The sequence below is a fragment of the Diabrotica virgifera genome, chromosome 9, assembly GCF_917563875.1.
Source record: "Diabrotica virgifera virgifera chromosome 9, PGI_DIABVI_V3a".
NCBI classification, from domain to species: Eukaryota; Metazoa; Arthropoda; class Insecta; order Coleoptera; family Chrysomelidae; genus Diabrotica; species Diabrotica virgifera.
In genome coordinates, this window is record NC_065451.1 from 1,743,755 (window position 1) to 1,768,526 (window position 24,772).

The 24,772-nt window shown below is 34.1% G+C and overlaps 3 protein-coding genes across 3 annotated transcripts in view; 1 reads left to right on the forward strand and 2 right to left on the reverse strand.

Annotated features, from left to right (window-relative positions):
* The window catches only part of LOC114324916 (tyrosine-protein kinase-like otk), a 463,747-nt gene that overhangs the window by 230,198 nt on the left and 208,777 nt on the right, over nt 1–24,772 (forward strand). The gene's annotated exons all lie outside the window — the stretch shown is intronic.
* LOC114324924 (kunitz-type serine protease inhibitor bitisilin-1-like) lies at nt 191–3,885 on the reverse strand. Its single transcript, XM_028272849.2, has 2 exons — nt 3,627–3,885; nt 191–463 (listed from the first exon to the last, which is right to left on the reverse strand). Exons 1-2 carry the CDS (start codon nt 3,760–3,762, stop codon nt 285–287), a joined length of 315 nt encoding a protein of 104 aa, XP_028128650.2. The 5' UTR covers nt 3,763–3,885; the 3' UTR covers nt 191–284.
* The window catches only part of LOC114324922 (lachesin), a 35,166-nt gene continuing 17,790 nt past the window's right edge, over nt 7,397–24,772 (reverse strand). The window contains exons 3-7 of the mRNA XM_050662879.1: nt 22,021–22,798; nt 20,727–20,993; nt 19,918–20,144; nt 11,903–12,020; nt 7,397–7,683 (exon numbers count right to left, since the gene is read on the reverse strand). Of these exons, the coding sequence (XP_050518836.1) occupies nt 7,667–7,683; nt 11,903–12,020; nt 19,918–20,144; nt 20,727–20,993; nt 22,021–22,174 (783 nt within the window). The 5' untranslated portion in view covers nt 22,175–22,798 and the 3' untranslated portion in view covers nt 7,397–7,666. The remainder of the gene's footprint in view (nt 7,684–11,902; nt 12,021–19,917; nt 20,145–20,726; nt 20,994–22,020; nt 22,799–24,772) is intronic.

Sequence of the window (24,772 nt, forward strand, 5' to 3'; positions counted from 1 at the left end):
TTGAGATTGTTATTAATATTCCGTTGTAATTTTCTACCATAAAGAGTGTACTGTCATTAATTTCCAAATCCACTATAGATCATTATTTGTTTTTAATATACTTTAAAAGCATGATCCCCACTCTTGGCTGGTCTGTGTCAGATTTTTCCTAGTCTTCTTTGATTCATTTCTCAGATAAAAAATGCTAATATTACAAAAAATTATTTATTTATTAAATTTATTTATTATTCTCATAAAATATGTTTTATATTTTTTATAAATGCATGTTTTTGATTAATCTAAAATTAGCTAGAGCAAACTGGGGTGGCGGTCTTGACACAGTCATCTTTAGACCTGAAGTTGTTTTTGGTAGCATGACAGCCTCCATAGTAGTCTTTGACACATTTATTGTCCTCGTTGCTCCATCTATACACTGGCTTCCTGGCACGACAACGGAATCCAGTTTCTACACCTAGGTTACAATCTGCAGAAGGACAAAAATATTATTACGAACGAAACAAACCAGGCATTTTTTTTTCACGTAAACCGCTTTTATCTGAGTGTTTGTTGCTGACTAACGTGGCTAACTTTTTCTATGAACAACAAACACAATATTCTGAGAAAATCAATAAATGTTAGAAAAATATAAACAAGATACGATACTAACGATACCAAATATAAATGAAACAAAATCAATCGTTTTGTCATAAAAAAGTCAAAAAGATATTGGACAAAAATAAGGATAATCCATCTTCAAAACTATTGAAAACATATATCAAAACATTGATGATGCCAATGAACAAGCAAAATTGCTGATAAACAGAAAGAAGAATAGTCCAAGTAATGAAGCTTGAAATAGGACAAAACCTCGGAATTTTTACAGAATAGATCGATTTGCTTGAAAATTTGAGAATAAGTAGTAGATAGTCCAAGGATCAAAATCTATATGAGGCCGAAAGGCGCTTTACCATGGGGGTGGTTGCCACCCCATCTCGGTGGTGGAAATTTTTTATTTTATTCTGACCGCAAAAGTTGGTAAAAACATTCATTCTAAGCAAAAAACCTTATATACATTTTTTTGATAAAATTAATAGTTTTCGATTTATTCGCTTTCGAAAGTGTGAGTTTTATATCGAGAAAATTTATGTTTTTAATCAGTTTTCTGCTAATAACTCAAAAAGTTTTTGTTTTATCAACACAACTTTGGTTAACAAAAATGTACCTTTTGAAAAAATAAAATAAACATTTTTTTTTATTTTCTTTAAGACCAATAGTAATCGAGCTATACTTTATTATATGTTAGCTCTTCTCCGTCAAATGCTAAATATTGTTTTTTCAAAATCAAAAGACGGGAAACCAGTGCATTTTTCGAGGATAATTTGTTCAAACTAATTTAAAGTATTTAAAAATATATATCTACAGAAATATAAAAAGTCTCTAGCTCAAAAATTAAGTGACTTATTATGAAAAGAATGTCTGTCCCTATTTTTTGTCAGCGAAAAAGTGATCGGAAACTTCTCCCAACTTACCGCCCTAATTAAAATTAGTTATTGACCTTATTTGGTCTTCTATATTTATGTATTATTAATAGGTTCTAGAGGTTTGACCGGCTTAGAATAATTAGTTTTAAAAAAAAATGGAGTTAAAAGCGAATATCGAATTTTTGTAGTTTGGTAAAAAATGCCCTTTTCTTCAGAATAGAAAGATTAGCATCAGAGGGACGAAAAAATATTTAAATATAAAATTGTAGCTTATTTAATTCCCAAGACAGGGGTTAGCAAAAATTTTTTCTATGGCAAAAATTGAGTGAGCTATTGACAATTAAAACTTGTAATAACATGCAAAACGACCTTTACCAACTCTTTTACAGTCATCTCTTTTTGCGACTGAGCATTTTAAAAGGATTTAATATTAATATCCTTATAGATCCTCTAGAATCCTACAAAATTCTTTTTTACTAAACTTTCTAGGATAAAAAATAAAAAAGTTACGGTTAAAAAATCAATATATTTTTTTGAAAAAAAAAAGGAGAAATCCAATTGAAGCATACTAAAGTAAGTTAGCGGTGTTTTTAGTCATTTGTATTAATTATGCTTCTTTATTTATGTATTAGTAATAGATTCCAGAAGCTTCGCTGGCTTAGAATGATTAGTTTTAAAAAAACTGGAGTTAAAAGCGAATAACGAATTTTTGTAGTTTGGTAAAAAATGCCATTTTCTTCAGAATAGAAAGATTTGCATCAGAGATACGAAAAAATGTTTAAGTATGAAATTGTAGGTTATTTAATTCCCAAGATCACGGTCTGAAAAAAATTTTCCACGGCAAAAATTGAGTGAATAGTAAATTAGTATAATATCAAAAAACATTGATTTTTTCGATATAAAACTAACACTTTCTATAGCGAATAAATCGAAAAATATTAATTTTATCAAAAAAATGTATAGAACATTTTTTGCTTGAAATGAATGTTTTTATCAACTTTTGCGGTCAAAATATAATAAAAAATTTCCACGCCCAAGATGGGGTGGCAACCACCCCCATAGTAAAAGCGCCTTTCGGCATCATATAGATTTTGATCCTTGGACTATCCACTACTTATTTTAAAATTTTCAAGCAAATCAATCCATTCTGTAAAAATTGCGAGGTGAAAAGCTTCGGTTCCTGGACTAGAAGTAGAAAAAAAGGATATACATGTATTTTTCTAAAAAAGGATACATTTTTCTTTTTTCTTAAAAAAGGATACATCGTCAATTACACTAGTCAACAAATAAATAAAAAAAAATTTGCGACAGATGTTAAAATGGCTGTACCGTGGAGTTTAAAGCGCTCTGAGTGCGAATCATTCAAACACTAAATTTTTCCACCACGTATAGATTTTGAGTTATCTTCTTCTTAAGGTGCCGTGCATTTCTGCACAGGGGTCCACGCGTACATTGTTTTGTCAGGTGAAATGTTAGATTTTGAGTTATAGAATGCATCAAATATTGCTATTTATTATAAAAAAAATTTTATACTATATACACATAAGTTCAGAACTAGAAACAAAAAATATTGTAAGTCTTTTGTACACAATTTTATGCATATCCCAATTTTCCCATAACACTATGTGGATTAACACGAACACACATTTTATCCTGCATAGTAAAAAACTAGGATAGCTGTCCAGGACTCTGGATATTCAATTTTATGCTTGCTTCTCCTTGAAAACACAGACAGTTTTGTCATGCAGAAGTAACAGTCGTTAAAACGGTTTAGAACTATATAAGTTTAAATGGGTAGGTTTACGGATTAAGGATTACCTTTGATCTATTTTTTATTTAAATGATAATGTGTTATTCGTAGACATTAGATATCCCAGGGTGGTCAAATTATGCACAATTTTTAGAAAAAATGTTAATTTGATAACATCACACCCCGATATATTACAAATGACTGTTTTAAAAAAAATTTAGTAAAATATTCATAACTCAAAAATCGTAACTCATTTTTTTTAAAGATCATAACTCAAAAATCTTACTCGTTAGGAACTTTTTATCATCATAATCATATTCAGAGAGCAAAAATTAACAAAAAACAGCATATTGCATTCCAGTCGCCAATTGGTTGTAAACTAGTGTTATCAATGAAAAAATGAAACTAATGCTTACCTTCTTTTCTAAAAGATCTTGCAGCTTGAGCTTCTGGATCTTCATTTTGTACTTTAATATCTGGAAGATCTTCGTCACCAAATACTTGGCTGATAGCAATGATGCAAAAACAAAAAAATAATGCCGTAGTTTTCATCTTCTGTTGTGATTTTTATTTCTGGTTTGTCTTGAATTTTTTTTACTATTATATAAGATCAGTGGGCAGACAGTTTTATACCTACCAAAATGCGGACCTTTGACCTATTGTATCGTTGATAATAATAATTACACCAAATAAAAATTGTTATTTTAAATAATCTTTTGAAAATACAATTAATACAGTGTGTCTAAATTTATTTTTGGAAAAATTGACATGAACTGGAATTTTAGGAAAATAAATTTATATTAAATTTGGAAATGCATAATAGCACAGTTTTTATGGAATACAAGTACAACATTCTTTATTATATGTATAGGTACAAGCTTGTCTCAGTTTTGTACAAGAATTTACAAAAATAACGACTACCTCGACAAACTTCGAATACATGACAACATAATGTTAAATGTAAAAGCCTTTAGGGTCGGTATTTCCAACCGCACTTAAACCAAAGCTTACTTTAAGCCTGAGCTTAAGCTTAGATGCCTGTATTTCCACTTCAATTTGAGGCTTAAGCATAGGCTTAAATCAAATAATTTTAAGATCGCGCGGGAGTTGGTTTAAGCCTTTGCTTAAAATTTGTTTTCTGTTTTTTGAGGTTATTTCTATAGATTAATAATTATAGAGCTATTTTGAAAACCAACTATTGCGTTATTATTGGATTAATTATGAACGATTATTAAAATAAAATTCCTACTCCATTTGGAAGGTGTAGGCACAAGAAAATTATTTATTTCTACAATACTTGCTATATTTATTTTACAAAAGTAAACTTACATTTCAATTTGACATTTTCAGGAATATATCCAATAAACAAAATTACACAGACGGATCTTCTATTGCTTATGCAAAATAACAATAAAACATATAACCAGAGAAAATATAGGCAATATACTGACAACACATTTATCATGTACCCAAAATTAAGTGAAGTAAAAATGAGACAGATATAGATGATAAGATGAAATTAAATGTCAACAGTAGTGGTTTTTACCTCAGAACAGTTAGATCTGGCATTTTGACGTATTCAGAGGTACCAAACCAATTAACTTGACCAGTTTAGTTAAGGAAATGATGGAAATACGGCACCCAGCTTAAGCTTCTCCTTAACTTTTGACACAGGCTTAGCTAAGCAAAAGCTTAAGTAGCTGTTGAAATACCGGCCCTAAAAGGCTTTAAGTCAGAATTTCACGCCTTAGTGACGGACGACATACTTACTTACTTTCCGTGTCCGGAACACCAACAACTTTAAATTCTGTATTTCCAATGGTTGGCCACATAGATGGCCCTGTCATTTGATATAAATAATTAAGTCTTGTTCTGTGCAGGTCTCTCTCATCTCTGTGCATGATAGTAGATGCCGGCTGGTCTGAACCGCGCCACAGTCGCAGGTATCGTCCTCCTGGTATCCCCATTTTTTCAGGTTACTAGCACAACGTGAAACGCCGGTTCTTAGTCTGTTTAGCGCTTTCCAAGTCGGATACGGTAAATTGTGTCCAGCAGCCATTTCCTCCGAGGGAGGAAAATGTGTCGCGGTAGCTGACGCTTGCCATAGGTGTATTCGGCGCGTCTCTGGCGCTTCGGGGATGGATCTTGATGTTTTCAGGAAGCTTTTCCGAGATCTTAGTCTGCTTGGCTGAGTTTGGTGGTCATATAAGGGGTGTCTTCGGTCCGTCTCCTGCTTTTTCCGTTCTACCTCTGACGTGAGCTTCCTCCTGATAGGTGGTGGAGCAATTCCAGCAATGGGGTATACCTCTTCGATAGGTGTCGGTTTCAGGCAACCCGATATTATACGGACCGTTTCATTTAGAGCCACGTCGACGTTCTTTGCGTGAGCAGAGTTTGCCCATACTGGTGCTCCAAACTCCGCGGCCGAAAAACATAATGCCAAGGCAGAAGTGCGGAGAGTGTGTGGTTGTGCTCCTCATTTTGTATTAGTTAGCTTGCGGATGATATTATTTCTGGCACTTACTTTCTTCTTGACATCTTGACAGTGGTATCGGTAAGACAGAGTTCTATCCAGACGGACGCCAAGGTATTTTGGCGTCTTGTTGTGTTCCAGCATCTGACCACGCCATTCCACCTCCAGCGACCTTCGGGCATGCTTGTTTCTCAGGTGGAAAGCACATACCTGGGTTTTTGTGGGATTGGGTTTCAGATGGTTTTTATCATAGTATAGAGCTAAGTCTCCCAGGGCATCTGTCAGTTTCACTTCGACTTCATTGAAGGTTCTTCCCTGAGCTGCCACCGCTGTATCATCAGCGTAAATAAATTGCCTTGTTTGTTGGTGTATGGGTTGGTCGTTGGTGTATATGTTGTATAGAATCGGCGCGAGGACACTTCCCTGTGGTAGCCCATTTTTTTTGGTCCCTCCACCGACTGTTCTTGGACTGGAGCGTAGAAGCGTCTATTCTGGAGGAGACATTTCACTAATCTTGTTAGTCGGAAATCCTTTGTAGTTTCGTAGAGTTTTGCGAGTAGCCGTTGATGGTTAACTGTATCATAGGCGGCAGTTAGGTCTATGAACGCTACTCCTGTTATTTCCTTCCGTTCAAAACCATCTTCAATATGTTGGGTGAGATTAAGAATTTGACTGCAGCAGCACTTTCCGGGCCTGAATCCTGCTTGTTCTGGAATAATTTTAGTCTCCACATATTCTGCGATCCGGTTCAGTATCATTCTTTCAAAGGCCTTGAAAAGGTGGCACAAGAGAGATACAGGTCTAAAACTCTTTGTATCCGCCGGATCCTTCCCTGGTTTTAAGAGGGCTACCACTCTAGCTTTTCTCCAGATTTTGGGGATTTGTAATGTACGGATGCAGCAATTCATCATTTTTACGAGCCACTCTACGGTTTTTAGTCCAAAGTTCTTTATTTGCTCTGTTCGTATGTCGTCCAGGCCAGCCGCTTTATTATCTTTCATTTGATGGATCGCGCCTCTCATCTCCTCTAGACAAAAATAGGTACCTAGAACATCTCTTTCTTCGTCGATATTCCGTTGAGCTCTCACCTTGTTCTTTCTTGATGTCGTCTTACCGTTCATTAGAAGATGATGGGCTATCTGATCGGGTGTGACTTCTGTCATGTTGACTGCCGGAGCAGCGGGATCGTTGCCAAGATTCCGAATCAGCTTCCAGGCACGTCTGCTGTTTTGTTTCATGTCCAGACTCGTGACCAGCTTGCACCACCTTTCCGTTCTGTTGGCGGATATCGCATGTAACATTTCCTCCCCAGCCTGTATTGTCGCTTCCGAGAAAGGGTCTTCTTCATATAGCTGTTCGTATCTTTTAAGTAGGGGTTTAGATTCTTCATTGAGCCCCGCTATGTACTCAGTTCGACAACCTCTAGGGATAAATTTCCGTGATACTTGCTTTACGATTTCTACAAATTTATCGTATGAATCAGGGCAAGGTTCTAGCTGGGAAACTTCTTGATCCAATGTTTCAGAGAATTTTTCCCATTTTGCTTTAGTAAAGTTGAACCTTCTCTTGAAAGGAACAATTACGGACGACATGATAATATTGTATGGAAAATAAAGCAGAGAGCACTACTGACCTATTTTGATTATGTTGTTCTGAAACTATTTCCTTGTGGCATTTTTATAATTAACTATTTAGATGGGAAATAAGCCACAATTAAAAAATAATAATTTTATTAACGTGACAAACGTAACAAAAAATTAGAAACTTTAAAAAAATGTATTTATAATTTAATCACAAATATAATATTGTGTTATGATATGTATCAAATCTGTAAGTAATGGAAGATGCCAAGCTTGATGTTTTAACAGTCTTCATAACTGAAGAAAACTCGAGTATTTCACACAGTCTCCGTTACGTCTAAAGTAACAGGCCCCATTGACATCTTGGACACATTTTTTTCTGTGTTGCCCCATCTCAAGCGGACTATTGTCTGTTGTTATCTAAAACAAAACAAAAAATAACATGTTGTTCTGAAGCTATTTCCTTGTGGCATTTTTATGATTAATTATTTATATGGGAAATAAGCCACAATTAAAATGAAAAAAATAATTTTATTAACGTTTCGACGCCCAAATCGGGTGCCGTTGTCAAAATACAAACTATTACTAAAATAAACTAAAGTGTTGTTGCTAAGCAAAAAAAATTCTTCTAATAATTTATTTAATCTCACTCATTTATATTGGCAATTCAGACATATATTATACATTTTAAAGTAGAAGACTTTAAAATGATACTGCCAATATTTATGAGTTGCGTTCCTGGGACGACTTACTGAAAGATAGTTCATTCGATTACATGAAATTAACCCCAACTCAAGAATATCCGTCATAAAAAATTATAGCATGTGATATGTCTTTAAAAAGACAACCAAATGCAACGACAGTAAAATTCTCGCGTTAGAGACTTCATAGTAAATCACAAGGGAAAACCAGGAAAAACCCTGTGATACTATCCCGACATCGTAAGTATTTGGTCTTACATTAATTTACTCTCAAAAAATAATACCAAATTCTGATTTGTAACATGTTTAAATTATAAATATTATTAATAATACTAGATATATAAGTAATACTAAAATATAAAATATGTACTAGCTCGATATTATTGACTTACTAATCTTGGTATTTTCTTTCTATTGACAATTATTTTATTGGTCAATAGAAAGAAAATACCAAGATTAGTAAGTCAATAATATCGAGCTAGTACATATTTTATATTTTAGTATTACTTATATATCTAGTATTATTAATAATATTTATAATTTAAACATGTTACAAATCAGAATTTGGTATTATTTTTTGAGAGTAAATTAATGTAAGACCAAATACTTACGATGTCGGGATAGTATCACAGGGTTTTTCCTGGTTTTCCCTTGTGATTTACTATGAAGTCTCTAACGCGAGAATTTTACTGTCGTTGCATTTGGTTGTCTTTTTAAAGACATATCACATGCTATAATTTTTTATGACGGATATTCTTGAGTTGGGGTTAATTTCATGTAATCGAATGAACTATCTTTCAGTAAGTCGTCCCAGGAACGCAACTCATAAATATTGGCAATATCATTTTAAAGTCTTCTACTTTAAAATGTATAATATATGTCTGAATTGCCAATATAAATGAGTGAGATTAAATAAATTATTAGAAGAATTTTTTTTGCTTAGCAACAACACTTTAGTTTATTTTAGTAATAGTTTGTATTTTGACAACGGCACCCGATTTGGGCGTCGAAACGTTAATAAAATTATTTTTTTCATTTTAATTGTGGCTTATTTCCCATATAAATAATTAATCAAAAAATAACATGTTATGATTACAAACATTTCTAGAAACAGTTAATTTAGAATTTACAAAAAGATTTACGGAGATGGAGAAAGATTAAATCATCAGGTTTGCAGATGATGTATTAATCTCAGACAACTTGCAAGATATAGTTTCTATGATACATTCGCTTAAAACTCTGTCTGAGAGAGCAGGATTAAAAATAAACTTTGAGAAAACTGAACTTACGACATTCGTAATGAGTGGAAATATAACTATTGACAATAATACCATACAACAAACAGACACTTACAAATATCTGGGACAGGAGATCAAAATAAGCAGAGACAATCAATCACATGAAATACAGAGGCGAATAGGCCTGACATGAGCAGAATTTGGCAAACTGAGCCATATTCTAAAAATTCCCTCAATTCCCATGTGGCTCAAGCGAAAGGTTTATAACTAAATAAGTAAATAACTAAATAGTAGTAACTAAATAAAAAAAATGAGTAAAAATATAACATCAACTATTCAGTCTCAACAAGATCCCACTTCCTATCTCCCTAATTCAGAAATTGTCTCGAATTCATTCTTTATAAGACCAATCTATAAATCTGAATTGATCCAAACGATCAATAGTATCAAAAGCAAATCATCTTGTAGTACTGATGGACTATCCATAAAAATCTTCTCAAATCTCACAGATAATGTGTTAGAACTCCTCGTGTCACTAATTAATGATTCCTTTGAAAACGGTAAATTTCCAGAGTGCCTAAAGACAGCCATTATTATTCCTCTTCATAAAGGTGGCGAAAAATCTAATGCCTGCAACTATAGACCTATTGCCCTACTACCGGTACTCTCCAAAATTATTGAGAGGCTCATAAAAACCCGACTTATGTCCTTTCTCTTTGATAACAATATTTTATCACAAAATCAGTTCGGCTTCTTAACTAATAAATGTACAACTGATGCCATGTTTTCTGTACTTCACGAGGTTTACCAAGCACTAAACAATAATCTTTATACTACCACTGTTTTCTGTGACTATTCCAAAGCTTTTGATTGTGTAAATCACAACATTTTGATTAAAAAACTTAATTACTATGGAATTCGAGGTATTTCTTTGAATTGGTTCAAATCTTACTTAGATAATAGGAATCAATTGGTTAGAGCAAATGATACTGACTCTAGTCTCAAAAACATTATATGTGGAGTACCACAAGGTTCAGTATTGGGTCCTCTACTTTTCCTGATCTTTATAAATGACATCACTAATTTAAAAATCGATGGAAAAATTTTTCTTTTTGCTGATGATACCAGTATCACTTGGAGCAACTCAACTATTGCAACTCTTCATGCAACTATAACTTCTGATCTTCTTACGATAAAAACCTGGTCTGACTCTAATTTACTCTCCTTTAACGTGGATAAAACGGTAGCATTATCATATAAAGGTGCTCTTCAACCCCTGCTTGTGAGTAGCAGCCAGATCTCTACCGTTGATTCTGTAAAATTTCTTGGTATTCTTTTAGACAGCAACCTCAAATGCTCCCTTCATATCGATTTGTTAAGTAAGAAACTCGCCTCGGCCTGCTATGCCATAAGATATGTTTCGAAGGAACTCAATTTAGCATCTTCTAAAATAACATATTTTTCTTTATTCGAGTCTCATCTTCAATATGGTCTTCCTTTTTGGGGGTCTAGTACAGCTGCCCAATTTGATGTTATTTTCAAATTACAAAAAAGAGCAATAAGATATCTGTTTGGCCTCAGAAGAACAACCCATTGCAGAAGTTACTTTAAAGATCACGAAATTTTAACTCTTCCATCTTTGTATATTTTAGAAACTGTTTGCTTAATTCGTAAACACATGCATGTCTTTCCAGCAAGGCCTCATCATGACTACTCCACCAGAAATTCAACTTTTGATGTCTATTTACCGATCCCGTCTTCTGAGTTAGTAAAGAAATCTATACTATATTCCGCAAAAAAACTATACAACCATCTCCCTTTACAACTCAAATCTGCAACATCCTTTCTCAAGTTCCGTAAAATGACAAAAGCTCATTTATCTAAAAGACCATATTATTCAGTAGAAGAGTTTCTTAATGACTAACTAAGAAATCACAGTAATGTACAAGTAACTAAAGTGTATTTATATATATTTGGGTGTCACATAGAGCAGCTTAAACTTATTAGTTCCTTTGTTTGTGTTTTATTATATTATGTTGTATGTTCAATTTTGCAATTTATAGTAATTTTGCAATATATTGGTTTTTGTTTTTTTACTTCACTTTTTTAACTTGTTTATATTTTTTTTATTGACGATTTATCTAATTTTATAAAATTGTATTTGTTATTGTTATGTATATCTTTTTCGTGACTCTATGTTAAGCTTTGTCCATAAAATTGTATAATTTTCAGTGACAATAAAGCATATTTCTATTCTATTCTAACTAATGCGTTTTGCCTGTACAAACTTATGGAGTAGAGACGAGAACATTGACGCAAAAATCCGCGAATAAACTCACAGTTACACAACGAGCCACTGAACGTGCAATGCTGAACGTGAGCCTTCGAGACCACATAACAAACCAACAAATCAGGCAAAGATCAGGAGTTCAAGACGTCATCGAAAGAGCTACGACGCTTAAGTGGAACTGGGCAGATCACTTACCTAGAACACAAGATGGACGGTGGACAAGACGAATCATGAAATGGAGGCTCAGGAACTATAAACGAAGTCAAGGACGATCACCGAGTAGATGGATTGACCAAAAAAAAGAATAGCGGGAAAGTAGTGTAGAGAACACTGGAAAGAACTAAGAGAGGCCTATGTCCAGCAGTGGACGCGATTAGCTGATTGGTGATGATGATGATGATGATACTTACAGTCAACAGCTATTTCTGTAGTGGAAGAAATACCGACTCCAGCTATATTTGACGTTGATTGACAGGTATAATTTGTATAATCTAACATATTTACTGGCCATGCTGTCATGTTCCATATCTGCAATAAAATATTTAAATCATATTAAGATATCTACCTCAGGAGATCCTCAGATAAGTGAAGAAGAACCGAGAGGTACTAACCACCATCAAATCTCAAAAGTTACTGTACCTACATATTATAGAGTTATATATTGTACCTACATATTAGTTACATATTTCCAACTATTAGATTGACTATATTCTAAGAGCCCGATCAAAGAACAATCTGACCCCAAAAAAAATAAAGGAAGGATGAAAATTTGGGAATAGGTAGTTGAAATTGTCTATTATTATATAAGAAAAAGTTTACAATTCTACATCCCCTCCATTTTATAAAAATGGAGGGGAATATCCCCTCTCGAAGATGAAAAAAATACTTTTTAAACTAATTTTAAACAACTTTTGTTCTATAGAGTTTTTTCACTAAGTCAATACTTTTCGAGTTATTTGCGAATGAATATGTTCATGTTAAACAAAATAAAACATGTTTTTGGACGGTTTTTCGAAGATAACTCAAAAAGTAAGTATTTTAGCGAAAAAAATATTCTTAGCAAAAATATAGCCCATAAAAAATTGAAAAAAATGGTGTATACATGAGGTCTTTCTGTAGACCCAGTAGAAGCAGAGTTGCAGCTAATGAAAAGTAGGTTCTTCTTCGTCAAATTCCAAATCGAATATTTCAAAGTGAAATAACTCAAAAACGAAGCACTTTTAGTAAGTAAATTACGCTCAAAATATTGTTGGTCCCTTTTATTTTTTGGTAAAAAAATCTCGAAAATCACCCCCTAATTAGCATCACATATAAATTTTAACATTATTACTTCACAAGTTACTTTGTTTATGTATTATTTATATGATCTGTAAGTTTCATCGGTTCAAAGTGCTTCGTTTTGAAAGTTAAAATGGCTTGAACGAGTAACTGATCACGAGTTTAGGCAAATTTTGAACAGCCATAGCATAACCAATTTTTGTCTAACAAGAAAACAAAAAATCAAAAATATTCAGAAAAGCAAAACGTACATTTTATTACTCTTTGAGATTTTTGGTATTCCTAATTGTTTTTAAGTTAATTCCATAAACAATTACGATTTTTTTCAAAATTAAAAAAAAATGTTTTATTTTAAACCCAATTTTTTTCAAAACTGAGCACTTTGAACCAATGAAACTTATAGATAATATAAACAATACATAAGTAAAGTAACTTGTAAAGCGGTAACGTTTAATTTTATTTGAGCTAATTAAGGGGTGATTTTCGTCATTTTTTTTACCAAAAAATAAAAGGGACCAACACTATTTTGAGCGTAACTCACTTACTTTAATGTTAGAAGTTTTTTTAAAAAACAAAAATAAACCTTTTTTTAAACACAAAAAAGTTGTAATGAATTTTCCCCGAAAAGTGCTTCGTTTTTTGGTTATTTCACATTGAAATATTCGATTTGGAATTTGACGAAGAAGAACCTACATTTCATTAGCTGCAACTCTGCTTCTACTGGGTCTGCAGACCTCACGCATACACCATTTTTTCAATTTTTTATAAGCTATATTTTTACTAAGAAAATTTTTTTCGCTAAAATACTTACTTTTTGAGTTATCTCCAAAAAACCGTCCAAAAACATTTTTTTTTTTTGGTTAAAAATGCAATTTGCAAATGCAATGCAAATGGTACATTCACTCGCAAATAACTCGAAAAGTATTGGCTTAGTAAAAAAACTCTATAAAACAAAAGTTACTTAGAATTAGTCATTTTATCCAATTCCGGACTTATTTTGAACGTATATTTTTCACCCCCGAGAAAAAATTTTCACCCCGTATTTTCCAATTTTTGTAAAATGGAGGGGATGTGGAATTGTAAACTTTTTCTTATAATAATAATAGACAATTTCAACTACCTATTTCCAAATTTTCATCCTTCCTTTATTTTTTTGGAGGTTTTCGTAAAATTTTGCGTTCCCTGATCGGGCTATAACTCCAATTCATTATTTCAACAATTTTATTCACATTTAAATAAAAATTTCCCTTCTATATATTCAACCACCGATACAATACGCATATAAATAATTTTGCCAACATGGTAATTTCTCTGTATAATAGCATTCCAATTTAAAATTTATTCTTTCTTCTCTCTCACCCTCATCTGTTTTTATCTTTTTGTTTATCATTATTACTAATCAGTTCATCCTTCCTTTTTAATCAATTTGATCAGTTTAATTTTATAGTCAACAGTTAAAGTAAAATAATTTTATATTTTAAAAAATTTTGTAAAACACAATTTTCTTTAAAAAAAAAACAATAGATTTAAATGATAAACATTTTCAGATATTAAAATCTTTACCATATCATTGTTTTGGATCATGACCTTTTGTTAAAACCTTTGAAAATCGACTATCTTATTCTCTACTGTCAATGTCACTCCAAACAGTTCCTTACAAACCTTTGACACTTGGTAGTCAACGCTGGCCTAAGATGGTTGCTTAAGTTTCTTGATAGAGTCTCGCCATGTTCCCGGAGGTAATATCTTTCAACATCGGCTTTTAGCCTGTTCAATATTACTTCTACATAATGTAGATTGAATTATAATTTCAACCATTGTTGGGTTCTGGGGCTACTTAGCAAGTATTTGAGTAAGTACATAATACACTCCTGGCCAAAAAAACCTGGACACCTTAAAAATGGATCATTTTTGATGTTTCGAATCTCATAAACCTGTTGTCCGATTTTAGTGATTTTTTTTAATATGTTATAGCCTTATTCTCTAAGAATATGGATGTAGTAATAGTGTTGCTGAACATGTAAATTTCATTGTATACCGGGTGTAACAATAATACTGTGTTTTTTCCTGAAAGTTCGTAACACCCTGAGGAATATTCTAGCATTTAAAAAATATTGAAATTAAAACTCAGTTGTAGCCGTAGCCTCTCTTAACATTTTGCTTTTTGACTCATTCACTTATGTTGGATAATGAAAAAGTTAGGTACTTTGACAAGAAGCCACGTTCTGCATTAATATAGGGTGTTTTTAAATAAGTGCGACAAACTTAAAGGGGTAATTCTGCATGAAAAAATAATGACCGTTTAATTTATAAACATATGTCTGCAAATGCTTCGTTTCCGAGATACCGGGTGTTCAATTTTTTCTTACACACTGACGATTTATTTATTGCTCTAAAACCGGTTGAGATATGTAAATGAAATTTGGTGGGTTTTAAGAGGCAGTCATTGCGCATTTTTTGACTACAATTATGTATTTTATATTCACCATTGGCGTGCATACGGGTTATATAACCCGGTCATATTACCTGTATGCACGCCAATGGCGAATATAAAATTTTTGGTTGTATGTCAAAAAATGTGAAATAACTACCTCTTAAAACCTACCAAATTTCATTTGCACATCTCAACCGGTTTTAGAGCAGTAAATAAATCATCTGTTTGTAAGAAAAAATTCAACATCCCGTATCTCGGAAAAGAAGCATTTGGGGACATATGTTTATAAAGCAAACTGTCATTATTTTTTCATGCAGAATTACTTCTGAAAGTTTGTCGCACTTATTTAGAAACACCCTGTATTGATGAAGAACATAGCTAGTTGTCAAAGTACCTAATTTTTTTATTATCCAACATAAGTGAATGAGTCAAAAAGCAGAATGTTAAGAAAGGCTAAGGCTACAATTGAGTTTTAATTTCAATATTTTTTAAATGCTAGAATATTCCACAGGGTGTTACGAATTTTCAGGAAAAAACATAGTATTATTGTTACACCCGGTATACAATGACATTTACATGTTCAGCAACACTATTACTACATCCATATTCTTAGAGAATAAGGCTATAACATATTAAAAAAATCACTAAAATCGGACAACAGGTTTATAGGATTCGAGACATCAAAAATGACCCATTTTTAAGGTGTCCAGGTTTTTTTAGCCAGGAGTGTAATAACCACATTTTTTAACTTTCAAAATTTCAACCATCTTTTCAATTTTAATAGTGGGATTACTTATTCTATTTTAGATTCACTGATGATGGACTGATAGGTCCGAAAACGTTCTGAATTGGACACACTTTATTCAATCCATTGGGATTTTTTAAAAATTTTAATAAATATACCAATTACATAGAAGTGGTTTTTACTTCATGTTATGAGTTTTTTTAAGTATATGGTATACAGCCAACCTAGGGAACTACCCCTTTTTAGTTTACTGTACCTACTTCGGACACATTAGGCGAAATGTGTCCAGATATGCTCCAACGACTAGCCACTCCGATGAAGAAATTGAAAAATTTTATGATGACCTAGAAACAGTATTACATACTACACCAGCATATTATACAATAATTATGGGCGACTTTAATGCGAAAATTGGCTTCAAATAAGATGATGCAGAAGTAGCAATGGGCAAGTATGGGTATGGCGACAGAAATGAACGAGGACAAAGACTGCTTAATTTCTTACACCAGGAAAATTTATCCATGATGAACTCTTTTTTCGATAAAAAGCCTCAGCGTAAATGGACATAGATAAGCCCAGATGGCAGTGTCAAAAATGAGATAGATTTTATCATAACAAACACAAAAGAAATAATTAAAGACATTGAAATACTTAACAAATTTTCGGTAGGAAGCGACCACAGATTAATCCGAGCAAAGATTCGATTAAATGTCAATTTCGAAAGAACCAAGATGATCTTCAAAACACGAAAGACGAAATGGATTCCCCCAGGAAACAACAACCTCTATGAAGATGTACTAACCAGACGTATACAAGACCTTGAAAACGACATAGAAGACATTGAACAAGCAAATGTCATAACGAAAGCACTAAAAGAAACAGAAAGGGAGTGCTGCCCGACTGTCGTGACCCATAAAGAAAAATTAAGCCAAAATACCAAAGAGTTAATACGTAAAAGAAGACAGTTGACGGAAAAATACGACTCCAACTACACAGCACTGAAGAAATTAAATAAAGATATCCACCGATCAATCCGAAAAGACATAAGAGAAAACAACACAAGAGAAATAACTCACATAATTCAAGAAAACAAAGGTTTAAAAGTTTTGAGGCGTAATACGAATAACATCGGTAACAAAAATATGTACAAAATCAGAAACAAAGATGGCAACATTGCCACGGATAAAGCCGAAATCCTCAAGGTTGTCGAATCGTTTTATCGCGAAATGTATGAGAGCACCAACGAAAGGCAAGATCAGCGCCTGCCCAAAATCACAAACCAGGGATCAGAATTAATGCCAGAAGTAACACCACATGAAGTTAAAAAGGCACTTTCAGAAATGAAAAATAATAAATCCCCTGGCGATGATGGAATAGTAATCGAAGCAATCAAACAAGGTGGAAATAAAATTATCCAGGCTTTGGCCAAACTTTTCACCCAATGCATTTACCAAGGAAAAACTCCTTCTCAATGGAACAATGCAGTCATTGTTTTATTACACAAAAAGGGTGACATAACAGATCTGAAAAACTACCGTCCTATCAGTTTGCTATCACACATATATAAACTTTCCACAAAAATTATCAAAAAAAGACTGGAGGCTAAGTTAGACTTCGATCAACCTAGAAAACAAGCTGGATTTAGATCTGGATATAGCACTAACGACCACTTACTGGTAATAAAAAACCTAATAGAGAAGTCTGCGGAATACAACAAACCATTGGCACTGATATTCGTGGACTACGAGAAAGCATTCGATACCATAAGCCAGCAGAAAATGTTAAGAGCATTGACAGAATGCCGAATAGACATTAACATGATCAAATTAACATTAACATGATCAAATATATCTACCAAACGGCAACGGCTAGCGTAAGACTGTCTGAACAACAAACAAATACATTCTGTATACAGCGAGGAGTACGGCAGGGAGACACCATCTCACCAAAGCTGTTCACAACCCTTTTAGAACACACATTTAAGAAGGCAGATCTAAACGAATATGGTATCAATATAAATGGAGAGAAGCTCAGTCATTTGAGATTCGCAGATGACATCGTCCTTATAGCCGATCGTATGGATGATGCAATAATAATGTTGAACAACAACGTAGAATGAAGTAAACACTTCTGTTGTATATAGGTATATTATAAATTTATTAAAAAATTTTTAAAATTCATCCACAAGGGAGTGGTTGTACAAAACGTTTTCGGTCAAACTGACCATCCTCAGTGTAAACGTCCAGTGTACAAGTAATTGAAACTAGCCACTTGAATAGGTGTAAAACCTCAAAATAACATTATTGCTACATTATGAGCTGTATAGTAATCGACAATAAGTCGATGTCTTAAGATTAAAAATGTATCACATGTGGATGTATGTCATCCTTGCTCGGAATTAGCACAAGGTTGTGATCAGGTGAGAGGTTAACAACCAACTCTTGTTAACCTCTCACCTGATCACAACCTTGTGCTAATTCCGAGCAAGGATGACATACATCCACATGTGATACATTTTTAATCTTAAGACATCGACTTATTGTCGATTACTATACAGCTCATAATGTAGCAATAATGTTATTTTGAGGTTTTACACCTATTCAAGTGGCTAGTTTCAATTACTTGTACACTGGACGTTTACACTGAGGATGGTCAGTTTGACCGAAAACGTTTTGTACAACCACTCCCTTGTGGATGAATTTTAAAAATTTTTTAATAAATTTATAATATACCTATATACAACAGAAGTGTTTACTTCATTCTACGTTGTCTTAACAAAGGTATACAGCCAACTACAGGGTTTACCCTTTTAATGTTTTAATGTTGAACAAATTATATTACGCTTCCTTAGAGGTCGGACTAAAGATTAACATCAACAAGACGCAAGTAATGACTAATCTGGTGCTAAATCGTAATATTGTTGTTGATGGAATGAATATTGAGCAGACTGCATCTTATAAGTACTTGGGACATGAAATTCGGTTGGGACGAGATAACCAGACGTGCGAACTCCCACGTCGCATAGGATTAGCCTGGGCGGCGTTTGGTAAACTTAACTATGTATTTAAATCGGACTTGCCCATATGCCTCAAAAGGAAAATCTTTGACCAATGTGTGTTGCCTGTACTCACTTATGGAGCGGAAACATTAACACTCACAAAAAAGGTAGTGAACAAGATTCGCGTAACTCAGAGGGCTATGGAGCGCCAGATGTTGGGTGTCTCCCTGAGAGACCGAATCCCAAACGAAGAAATACGCCGTAGAACAAAAACAACAGACGCTGTCGAAAAAATCGCGTCGCTTAAGTGGAATTGGGCAGGACACGTCGCCAGATTGCCAGACAAGCGATGGACAAAACGTATTGTCGAGTGGAGGCCGCGAGAAGAAGCACTACGGAGCAGAGGACGCCCACTAACCAGATGGGCCGATGATTTGAAACATGTTATCGGTAACTGGATGCAAGCCGCACAAAATAGAGATAAATGGAAAGAGCTGCGGGAGACCTATGTCCAGCAGTGGACGCGTACGGGTTGATGATGATGATGATGATCCAGATATGCTCTCCTACTAGCCATCCTGCAAGGAAAAATTTTTGGTGTGCTGCTGTGGACAAAATAAAGATTACCATGTTGATTTGTTAACATTAGTCACGGATAGGCACATCAAGAAGAAGAAAATCAACTAAATCCACCCCAAGATTAATTTTACCATGGAACTGGAGTACTTCTCGGTTCTTCTTCATACTTCTGAGGGCCTCCTCATTTATGATCCGGTCAGTCCACGGGATTTTAAGAATATTCTCCGATATAGCCACTTCTCAAATGCTTCCAATCTTCTGCACATATCTTCGTTCAAGATACACGATTGAATAACTTTAAAAAGGTACAGAGAAGACCTAGGATCGCAGCATTCTTACTTTTATACCAAGAGATAGGTTGCTGCTTTTGAAGAAGGCCCCTATAACTTACCAGTGTGGAATAAATCGATTCAAAATCGTTCACTTGTTGATTGGATGGTAAATAGCGTGTTTCAACTGTGTAGAGAGGGTTGTGCTCTATATTCAACTTGATACCGTCTTTGTACCATACGATTGCACATTCAGGATAACACTCCACGATGCAGTTAAGGCTTATATGTTTCGAATTATACAAAACGCTATAATAAGTTGGAGGCTTCATCTTAAACACCGGTGGAGCTGAAAACAATAAAAAATAAGTTGTTTATGAAAAGTATCGGTACGAGGGTCTTTCGTAAAAAAAGGTTCCGTATGCCGCATGCCGCTGAGAAAGAGTGTGACGTTCTGGGAGAAATCTGGCAACACTTTCTTACACAAAAAACTCCCTCTCTCTCTTACTCCTTTACTTTCGCCTCACTGCATTGCTCAGTATCGGCCTAGCAGCCTTCGAAGATGGAGTTCCCGTTCGCTGTTACCGCCAATGTGAAATAAATGCTGTGATAAGTTTTTTAAATGCAAAATGGAATTCACCTATCGACATTCATCCTCAGTTAATCAAGGTTTATGGGTAAAAGTGCATATCTGTTCAACATGTTCGCAAATGGTCGGAAAAGATCGGGACCTTTATCTTCGAAGGTCGCTAGGCCGACACTGAGTAGTACAGCAAGTCGAAAGTGGTGGGGTAAGAGAAAAAGAGTTGATGTCTAAGGCAGTGTTGCCAGATTTCTTCCAGCGCTTCGCACTCTTTCTCAGCAGCATGCGGCATATGGAACCTTTTCTTACGAACGACCCTAGGAATTTGTATAATATGAATGCACTTACCATATACATCAACGAAAACAGTCGCCTCAGCTCCCGTTCCACCCTCATTCTGGGCAGCGCAAGAAAAATTATTCCTCGTTTTCAGACTTGCTGAGGAGATGATATAAACCGATTGAGTGACGTCTGTTAGCACATGTGATCCTCTGTACCAGATGTAACTTACATTGTCCTGTGGGCCACTTGACTCAACGGTACATGTTAGGGTTACTGAACCTCCCTTAACGACTCTAGATGGTGCGTACCGTATGCTTGCTGGACCAGGAGGATCTGAAAATGATCAACGATTTTAATTTAACGTTTTGGTAAGAAAAAGGATACCAAATGGGAGAAAAACAACTTAAAATAATATGCTATGCAGACGATGCAATACTAATCTCTCAAAGTGAAGATGATTTACAACGTATGCTGCACCAATTCAACATAATCGCCAGAAAATTTAACATGTTAATTTCCTCACAAAAGACAAATGCATGGTTATAACAGCAGATCCAATAAGATGTAAATTGGAGCTGGAAGGTCAGATAATAAGAACAAGTGATGGAGTTTAAATACCTAGGCATCACACTATCTAGCTACGGAGGGCTCGAAACAGAATTGGAAGATCAAGTGAATAGAGCAAACAGAGCCGCAGCTTGCCTGAATGACACAATATGGAGAAATAAAAATATCGGAAAAGAAATGAAAGGCAGAATTTACAAAACAGTCATCAGACTAAATAATGACATACACGGCAGAAACACGACCCGACACAGAGAGGACCAAAAGATTGCTCGAAACAGCGGAGATAAAAACCCTTCGAAAAATCGATGGTAAGACTCTATGGGACAGAGCTAGAGTACAGATATACGACGGAGATGCAAGGTGTATAACATTAATAACTGGGTAAGAAACAGAAGAATAGAATGGAATGACCACATAAGCCGAATGACAACAAATAAAGTAGTCAGGACAGCGAGAGACGGTTCCCCAAAAGGAAGACGATCAGTGGGAAGACCACGAAAACGATGGAACGACAACTTACTAGAGGCACATTAAAAAAAACAGACAGAGTCATGTCTATACAAAAAGAAGAAGGTAAGAAAGTTTCTATATTCAAACTGGTCCAAACTAAATTATCTAAGAACTAATAACTGGCCAATCTAATAGCTATTAGATTGGTTAATAAGCAAAGAAATAGAGCTAGAAGCAGGAATACTCAAAAAATAGACCGTTTAGCATAACGGCTGATAAAATACCATTACAAAGAGTTCCAGATGAACTAATAACCAGGAATGAAAATGGAAGGGATGCTTACCTATTTTTCCAAAAGGTGTTGCTGCTTGAACTGCTGGATCTTCGTAGGTTACTTTGATCCTATTTTCTTCTTTAACAACTGGAAGCTCATCTTCACCGAACACTGGATTGAGCGCGAAAATGTAAATATAGAAAAGTAGTAGTGTATTTTTCATTTTCTTTTCGATTATTATTATTGCTTGTTTGTCTTGAATTTTTTTAACTGTTATATGAGGTCAGTGGATCTACAGTTTTATACCAACATTTGGACCTTGACCTGTTATAACGATGATAAAAATAAATTACACAAACCATTTTTTTTTTATTTTAAATAATCATTTAAAAATACACCTAATATGTGTCTATAAATTTATTTTTGGGAAAATTTGACTTGAACTGGAATTTTAGTAAAATAAATGTATACTAAATTTATAAATACATAAGGACAAGATAACATTACATATTATATTGGAAAATAAGGCAGAGACATAACTTAAAAAACACTATTTCTTATCTAGACTTCAGTAAGTAACTAAAAAGCATATTGTGTAATGATATACAGTATGTAACTGGAAAATACCAAACTTGTTGTCTTAACACGATCTTGTCCAGAATTTAACTGGAACAAATTGGTGTTGCTATCTTTTCACAGTCTGCTTTATGTCTGAAGTTGTTTTTGGTAGCATAACAGCCACCATAGAAATCATCGACACATTTCTTTTGTGTGTTGTCCCATCTGTATACTGGGAACAAAGCACGGCATATGCCTTCTTCATATTGTTCTACACCTAGGGCACAATCTGGAAAAAAAATTAAATCTGTAATAGAGCAATATACTTGATGAAAAACTATAAAAACTTATTAACTAAATTCAACAAAAAATAAAGAGAGGAGCAAATTATACAGGGTGTCCCGAAAAGATTGGTCATAAATTATACCACAGATTCTGGGGTCAAAAATAGATTGATTGAACCTCACTTACCTATATACAATAGTGTACACAAAAAAGTTACAGCCCTTTAAAGTTACAAAATGAAAATCGATTTTTTTTCATATATCGAAAACTCTTAGAGATTTTTTATTGAAAATGGACATGTGGCATTCTCATGGCAGCAACATCGTAAAAAAAAATTAAAGTGAAATTTGTGCACCCCATAAAAATTTTATGGGGGTTTTGTTCCCTTCAACCCCCCAAACTTCTGTGTACGTTCCAATCAAATTATTATTGTGGCACCATTAGTTAAACACAATGTTTTTAAAACTTTTTTGTCTCTTAGTACTTTTTCGATAAGCCAGTGTTTATCGAGATATTTTGAATATTTGTCGAATCCACCACATATTTGTACCTATAGGTATGGTTTAAGTACGATTATGGACCTGTTAATAATCTGAAAATTTATTTATAATTTACATTTTTAGGTATATTTTGAAAAAGAAGCCGCATCTCCATAAAAGGTGACTTATCAACAAAAGACTAAGAGGCAAAAAAGTTTTAAAAACACTGTGTTTAACTAATGGTACCACAATAATAGTTTAATTCGAACGTACACAAACATTTGGGGGGTTTAAGGGAACAAAATCCCCATAAAATTTTTATGTAAATATATTAAAAAAGAAGCCGCATCTCGATAAAAACTGGCTTATCGAAAAAATACTAAGAGGCAAAAATTGTTTAAAAATGTTGTGTTTAACTAATGGTACCACAATAATGAATTAATTGGAACGTACACAAAAGTTTGGGGGGGTTTAAGGGAACAAAACCCCCATAAAATTTTTATGTGGTGGACAAATTTCACTATAATTTTGTTTTAAGATGTTCCCGCTATAAGAATGGTACATGTCCATTTTCAATAAAAAATCTCTAAAAGTTTTCGATATATTGAAAAAAATCGATTTTCATTTTGTAACTTCAAAGGGCTGTAACTTTTTTTACGAACACATTTGTACTAAGGTAAGTTAGGTTCAATCGAACTATTTTTGACCCCAGAATGTGTGGTATAATTTATGACCAATCTTTTCGGGACACCCTGTATATACAGTAGCAAGAAAATGGGTCATAATAATATGATATTATAGCTCACAAAACGGCTCACAGAAAAGTATTTTTACAGTTTATTAAATAAAGAATTTGACAGAACACCAGTTGGTTTAATGGAGACAGCAACATGAATGATAATAACCACCAAAATAACACACGAGACACTGATAAATTTCATGTAAAAGTAGGATTGCACCAAAGCTCAAAGCTCAGTGCTTCTATCTATCTATCTAATCAGCCGTAAACATCCATCCTTGGATATAGGCCTTCTCTTCCTTCTTCCATGCCTCTCTATCTCGGGTAATTTGCATCCATTTTGACCCAATGTGATTCTTCAGGTCATCTGACCATCACATCTGTGGCCTTCTCCTTTTCCGTTTGTGGTTCCATGGTCTCCAATGTATAATCGTCTTAGTCCATCTTTCATCCTTCTGTCGTAGGGTGTGTCCGGCGAACTTCTATTTAACCTTTGCTACTTGGGTTGAGACATCTTTCACTTTTGTTTTGTTACGGATCCATTCGTTGCTTTTCCTGTCTGATAGTTTAATGTTCAGCATTTGTCTTTCCGTGGACCTTTCTGTCTTTGCTATTTTTTCCATATTTTCCTTTGTAAACGTCCATGTCTGAGAGCCATATGTAAGGACAGAGAGTATACATTGATTGAGATCAGTGCTTAGTGTCCTATTGATTATATTGATTATATGGCTATTGATTATATTCAAAATAAGATAGCTAA

What these genes read in the sequence shown, in the direction of transcription:
- LOC114324924 (XM_028272849.2), bottom strand. Translation starts at nt 3,762, where the DNA reads ATGAAAACTACGGCATTATTTTTTTGTTTTTGCATCATTGCTATCAGC. An exon ending in AAGATCTTTTAGAAAAGAAG is followed by an intron (nt 464 to 3,626) that starts GTAAGCATTAGT and finishes GTCCTTCTGCAG; the next exon opens with ATTGTAACCTAGGTGTAGAA.